At 46.7% G+C, this 7519-nt stretch overlaps 1 protein-coding gene across 1 annotated transcript in view; it reads left to right on the top strand.

Moving 5' to 3' along the window:
- The first annotated feature begins 210 nt into the window (after positions 1 to 210).
- The window catches only part of cep104 (centrosomal protein 104), a 75440-nt gene continuing 68131 nt past the window's right edge, over positions 211 to 7519 (top strand). The window contains exons 1-5 of the mRNA XM_062541903.1: positions 211 to 259; positions 2076 to 2202; positions 2441 to 2617; positions 5052 to 5190; positions 5522 to 5584. Coding sequence (XP_062397887.1) covers positions 2090 to 2202; positions 2441 to 2617; positions 5052 to 5190; positions 5522 to 5584 — 492 coding nt within the window. The 5' untranslated portion in view covers positions 211 to 259; positions 2076 to 2089. The remainder of the gene's footprint in view (positions 260 to 2075; positions 2203 to 2440; positions 2618 to 5051; positions 5191 to 5521; positions 5585 to 7519) is intronic.

Genomic DNA, 7519 nt, shown 5'->3' on the forward strand with positions numbered 1-7519 from the left:
TAAATTCCACGTCTACTTTCATATTTCTTCATATTTTTTTTTAAAGAAATATAATATATCTATTTATATTTGAAGAATACTGGTTAAATGACTACTACATAAATACGTAACCTAAATGTGATGACTCTTGACAGTTGCCTACATCTTAACTACATTTCCCATAAACCCCCGCGAATCTAAACAAGACATGCGTGCCGATTAGTTGTCAAACGGTGGTTATGGAGATGAGATGGGACTGACACGGGGACCCTGTGTCCGGGTAAATATTTCTCAATATAAGTTCTTCACTTATCTCTTTTTTATCTAATTGTAAACTGACGAGTGCCTCTCATGTTGAATTACTGTAACCAGCGCGTTTTGCTTAAATTGAATACAAACAACGGCTTCTTTAACCTTTTCTTTGCACAAAAATGCAAGCTAGCTTGATCACCAGTGAGTGAAAAGAATGAAATTTAGCTGGCTATGTAATTCAAAACAAACTGGACTGATAGACAGGTACACGTAGTTTCAAAAAGGTGTAAGACATTTATTAAATTGTGCTGCGAAACTTGCGAAACGCCTGTATGTTGACAGCAACAGTTAGCTAAAGGTCTCCCCAACCCTACAAGAAGAGGCAGCCGGATTAGGCAGCTGTTCATTCACTGATTAGCCTACTGTCGGCTGAGCCACCCTGTCACCAGTCTAAGTCGCCCAGTTCACCTCCAAACCAATTCCACGCAACTGAGAGACCGAGGCTACTAACACTCTGACACTAGTCTATTTGTCTACTTGTCCCAGATGGACATTTGTTTGTGTAGTCGACTAGACTAGGTATTACAGCATTTTGCCAAGCCAAGGACCAGCAAAATAAATTGCCCAGCACTCCCTAGGCTAACTCACAGCACCACGTTTACTAGATACAATTTCATTGAACCTGAAGAGATAGTCTTTATTGTTGGCACAGTCTGTTTAGTGCCTCACACACACACACACACACTCATAACCCTGGCACACTGCCACCCTGCCACCCTATTGTGCACATAGTTACCACACACACCATGTTCCGGTTTCCTATGGCAGTTGAGTGTGAAGGCAGCTTAATGCATAGCCTACGCTCTTGGAAACACGGACGCAGCTAACAGTGATGCAGAGCAGACATCTGCTGTGTTTCTGATTCTAACTGTGTGTGTAGAGTATGTTTAATCATCAGCTGCTTCCTCTCTTGGAGCTCCAGTTGTTGATGTTGTTTGGCTTTTAGCTGGTGCTCATGCCATGTGAAACATGATTTAGTGTCATCAGAGTAGCCATTCGGTGCCAACGGTGACAAACTAGGCTGCCTCTAATTTGCAATACTTTTATAGCCAGCAACATACCCCACACCTCCATAATCATTACACAGTCTAGGCTGTCTCTAAGTTACAATACTTTTATAGCCAGCAACATACCCCACACCCCCATAGTCATTACACATCAATAACAAGTGCATGTCCAATATATGGAGCACATACCCATTTATGACTTTCTCACTGCGCCATTCCCCTAAACATGTCTGTCTTTCTCCCTGCGCCATTCCCCTAAACATGTCTGTCTTTCTCCCTGCACCATTCCCCTAAACATGTCTGTCTTTCTCCCTGCACCATCCCCCTAAACATGTCTGTCTTTCTCCCTGTACCATCCCCCTAAACATGTCTGTCTTTCTCACTGTGCCATTCCCCTAAACATGTCTGTCATTCTCATAAACATGCCTGTCATTCTCCCTGTACCATCCCCCTAAACATGTCTGTCTTCCTCACTGTACCATTCCCCTAAACATGTCTGTCTTTTTCACTGTACCATTCCCCTAAACATGTCTGTCTTTTTCACTGTGCCATCCCCCTAAACATGTCTGTCATTCTCATAAACATGCCTGTCATTCTCCCTGTACCATCCCCCTAAACATGTCTGTCTTCCTCACTGTACCATTCCCCTAAACATGTCTGTCTTTTTCACTGTACCATTCCCCTAAACATGTCTGTCTTTTTCACTGTACCATTCCCCTAAACATGTCTGTCTTTTTCACTGTGCCATCCCCCTAAACATGTCTGTCTTCATGTCAGCACTCAGGAGCAAGATGCCACGCAAGATAGGGTTTGTGGTGGTCAGCTCCTCTGGCCATGAGGATGGCTACGGTCCCAAGGAGCTGATGGTCCACGCCCCCACCGTCAACGGCTGGAGGTCTGCCAGGTAGGACTGGGCCTGAGTGGGCCTGAGTGGACCCGGCTGGGCCTGTGCAGGACAAGAGAGACCAAGTTGTGTTGCACACAACATGTCTGAGGAGAGCCGTGGGGGCTCAGATCTTTAGATGTGGAGATAGTTTAATATAGTGTTTTTAGTTAATTTAGTCACCCTGCAGATGCTGTATATTGAGCGTATGTTGCTGGTGTGTGTGTGTGTGTGTGTGTGTGTGTGTGTGTGTGTGCAGGTACTGCCTGTACCCTCAGGAGGTCACGCTGCAGATGGCGGAGCGTTGCCGCGTGCGTAAGCTGCAGCTGCTGGCCCACCAGTACCTCATCCCGTCCATGATCGAGTTCTACGTGGCCGACCGCTCGCCCGACCCGCACGCCTCCGCAGGCCTCTCCGAACACTTCCGCAGGCTGGGGTGAGTGGGTCAGAACCACACACACACACACACACACACACACACACACACACACACACACACACACACACACACACTCCGCTGGCCTCTCTGAGCACTTCCGCAGGCTGGGGTGAGTGGCTCAGAACCAGAACCGGCTCTCTGCTTCAACCTTAGCACTTGTGACCCTGTGGGACGAAACCAGTCGCTTTGGTAAAATGAACAGAATTAAGTTATTATGCTCACATGAACGGCCCTAAACTAAGCTTTCCAAAGATATGTTTATCGAGGATATTGGAAAAGTTATCGCTAAGATAACCGCATCCAAAGTTGGCATGGTTCTCCCGTCACGATATGCCAGAAGAGGATTGTGCGCTAAGCGACACGCCTTGCAGAGTCACATATATGCAGTCCCATCCGTATTGGAACACGTGCTAAAGCTGACTATAAAAAGGAATATTAAATCATCTTAAAACATAAAAAAATTAGGAAATATCCAACCTTTTAAGGACATCAATTTTGTTTGTGAATGAATAATGTAGCCTATCATAAATAAATAAAAGTTGTCCTTAAAATACAGGGGTCATAAGTATTGGAACGCCTACGTTAATGGATCCAGGACACTATGCACCCCGATAAAGTCCCCTTGGCCTTTGGAATTAAAATAACATTATCACATACCCTTCACCATACCAAGGGATTGGCATGGTTTTATTTGTTAGCTGGTTTGATTCACATTGAGCCCAAAGAGAATCGTGACTCCCCTAGTTCCAAATGGTTCTTAATGAGTCACACTGTTCCTTCAGTTAAAGGAGTCCTAGAATTCAAAACCACATTCACCTTGTTCCTGTTGAATTTAGGTTGCGAGCAGTGTCCAGAGGACAACACCAAAGACTTTAACGCGTCCCCCGCCTGCTTTCGTATGCAAATTGGGAAATAGAAACAGCCGTGTTGAAATGCTCCAATCTGAACAGAGCTCAGATAACACGTAATAGGCGCCCATCCCCCTTTAGATACACCCCCTCTCATTTGCATACCTTCGATTAATAATTCTTGTTAAACTGCTCTTATGATGCTAGTATGTGGATAGATATGTGGTCTATGGCAGAGACGTTGTAATGCTAGCGTTATTACAGCTAACTTTGGAGAGTTACTATACTAAGAAATGTACTGATAAAACTTACCAATCTCACACATTCATTCTGTTGGGGAATCTGCTGCACTTCATCTTCGTCAGAACCTTCTTCTGACTCGGTTTATACATGTACGGCTGTATTCCTTATTTAAATCCATTGTTGATAGCTTTATCAAAGACATTGGCTTTATTTACCAGCAGTAAACGTAGTTTCACTTTGCTCTAGCTTCAGACCGGTGGATTGAGCCAATCAACTTTCAGGACATATCGGCCAATAGACCAATCAGCGCGCATCTCATTTGAATATTCATGAACTTGCTGAGTGGGCGGGAAAAACAAACTGTTTCATTGCAAGGCTTATTTATGACCTTGTATTAGGCGATCTAGCAGTGCTCCTGGGGTGTTTTCAGCCCCACAAATTTACATATGACATTATTTAGGCTCAAAGATCAATTTGTAATGGTCAAAAAATGCGTTCTATGACTCCTTTAAAGTTTTAGACCAAACAGATCTAAAGCTTTAGATCCCCGAGCTTTCCCTGACCCTCGGCTGACCTGTGGTGTTGGCCAATGGGAGCCTGGCGTGCTAACTGAAGGGGGAGGGGTCTGATCACAGGTCAGTGTGTACTAACTGAAGGGGGAGGGGTCTGACCGTGGGTCAGTGTGTACTAACTGAAGGGCGCGGGGTCTGAGTGCGGGTACTAACTGAAGGGCGCGGGGTCTGATCACAGGTCAGTGTGTACTAACTGAAGGGGGAGGGGTCTGATCACGGGTCAGTGTGTACTAACTGAAGGGGGAGGGGTCTGATCACGGGTCAGTGTGTACTAACTGAAGGGCGCGGGGTCTGATCACGGGTCAGTGTGTACTAACTGAAGGGCGCGGGGTCTGATCACGGGTCAGTGTGTACTAACTGAAGGGGGAGGGGTCTGATCACAGGTCAGTGTGTACTAACTGAAGGGGGAGGGGTCTGATCACAGGTCAGTGTGTACTAACTGAAGGGGGAGGGGTCTGATCACGGGTCAGTGTGTACTAACTGAAGGGGGAGGGGTCTGATCACGGGTCAGTGTGTACTAACTGAAGGGCGCGGGGTCTGACCACAGGTCAGTGTGTACTAACTGAAGGGGGAGGGGTCTGAGTGCGGGTCAGTGTGTACTAACTGAAGGGGGAGGGGTCTGATCACGGGTCAGTGTGTACTAACTGAAGGGGGAGGGGTCTGATCACGGGTCAGTGTGTACTAACTGAAGGGCGCGGGGTCTGACCGTGGGTCAGTGTGTACTAACTGAAGGGTGCGGGGTCTGACCGTGGGTCCTTGCCCCAGCAGGTACGTCTCCCTGTCCGACAACGAGAAGACGGGCTTCAGAGCGCGGGAGCTCAAGTCTGTGCATGTGGACGCCGTGGGAACCTACCTGAGGCTGACCTTCCACCGTAACTATGACAACCGATACAACCCGTACAACCAGGTGAGCTCTCATATTCCCACCCATCAGCTCCAGCTGAGATATGGAGACACACACACACACACACACACACACACACACACACACACACACACACACACACACACACACACACGTGTTTAGTAGTTATGGAGACACACACGTGTTTAGTAGTTATGAAGACACACACGTGTTTAGTAGTTATGACAACACACGTGTTTATAGTTCCAGTGTAAATGTACAACTACTAACCTCTAGTTATGATATTGTGCAAATGTATACATGCAGGTGTTAAATGCTCAGATCCTTTAAAATGTAAAACTTAAAATTGGTATTTTCTCTTGTGAAACACCAGGTGGCGTTGGTGGCCATTAATATTTTGGGAGACGCTGTGGATCCCAATGAAAGCTCCATTATTGTGAGTTCCTATGCATTCTATATTTGACCTTCACAAACTCAGCAACCACAACCAACTAGCACAGCTATGGGCCTGGAATGCGTTACTAAGGGACGCTACTACGATAGAGCCACACTGATTGAGGATTTGTTAACTTTGTTTAATTCAATTGCTCAGTTCATGATCAGTCTCTTCCTTTAAAGGGTATTTATCCAGGGAAAGCACATTCAGTACTCAGTCTCATTGCATTTACATGTTAGCTTGTTTCCCTTATGCTGGTCTGTCCTGTGTATGTTGGTGCATGAGTAGTGCATGCTGGTGTGTGTGTGTGCGTGTGTGTGTGTGTGTGTGCTGGTGCATGAGTAGTGCATGCTGGTCTGTGTGTGTGTTTGTGTGTGCTGGTGCATGAGTAGTGCCTGCTGGTCTGTGTGTGTGTTTGTGTGTGCTGGTGCATGAGTAGTGCCTGCTGGTCTGGCTGTGGCGGTGAGCTGCAATACCATGGCGAGCCTGCAGGGGGAGCGCCGTGAGCTCTGAGTCGTCCTCAGTGGTGTCAGCTCCCAGCTGCTGCTCCACTGTCTCTTAGTTACCAACTTAAACACACCCACCGGCCATACAGTAGAGCCACGGAGACAATGCACTGCTCAGGAGTGTGTGTGTGTGCGTGTGCGTGTGTGCGTGCGTGTGTGTGTGTGTGTGTGTGTGTGTGTGTGTATGTGTGTGTGTGTGTGTGTGTTGTCATGGAGGAAAAGTGTGCTTACTTTTACGTCATGGGAAAGCAGTTATCACAGCAACAAGTGTGAATAGTATGTGTGTCTATCTGTCTGCTTGATTACTGCATACAGTATATGAGCTGTAAAATAATACTGTGTGTGTGTGTGCGCGACTGTAAGTGATGTGTGTGTGTGTGTGTGTGTGTGTCTGTAAGTGATAACTGTATGTACTGTGTGTGTGTGTGTGTGTGTGTGTGTGTGTGTGTGTGTGTGTGTGCTGTAATCAGTGCTCAGGTGTAATCAGATGCGTGTGCAGATTGATGAGTGCTGGAGAAGCCTGAGCTGTGTGTGTGTGTGTGTGTGTGTGTGTGTGTGTGTGTGTGTGTGTGTGTGTGTGTGTGTGTGTGTTGCTGCTGCTGCTAAAGGGAGTCCCTGCTAACAATCTCCACATTGTTGCTGCTGTAATCTGGTTCAGACTCCTTCACTGCACCAGCACCCACTCTAATCCTACAGCTCTCCCTGTAGTGCACACACACACACACACACACACACACACACACATGCGCACACACACACACACACACACACACACACACACACACACACACACACACACACACACACATGCACACACACACACACATGCACACACACACACACACACATGCACACACACACACACACACACACACACACACACACACACATGCACACACACACACACACACACACACTCAAACACCAGAGAAAAACATTACAGTACACACAAGACTGCAACACACACCTGAAAACTTACCAAAACATTACCGTTAAACATTTCTGCACCGTCTGCATCAGTACACACACTACCATAACACACACCAGAGAAGAACACCAGTACACACACTACCATAACACACACCAGAGAAGAACAAAACATGACAGTTCTGTACCGCCTACCTGTCTGCACCTGACAATGCACACACTACCACAACACACACCACACACAAAACACACTACCACAACACACACTACCACAACACACACTACCACAAAACACTCTACCACAATACACACCACACACAAAACACACCGCACACAAAACACACTACCACAACACACACCGCACACAAAACACACTACCACAACACACACCGCACACAAAACACACTACCACAACACACACCACACACAAAACACACTACCACAACACACACCACACACAAAACACACTACCACAACACACACCACACACAAAACACACTAC

This window comes from Sardina pilchardus, chromosome 7 (genome assembly GCF_963854185.1).
Source record: "Sardina pilchardus chromosome 7, fSarPil1.1, whole genome shotgun sequence".
In the NCBI taxonomy this organism is placed as follows: Eukaryota; Metazoa; Chordata; class Actinopteri; order Clupeiformes; family Clupeidae; genus Sardina; species Sardina pilchardus.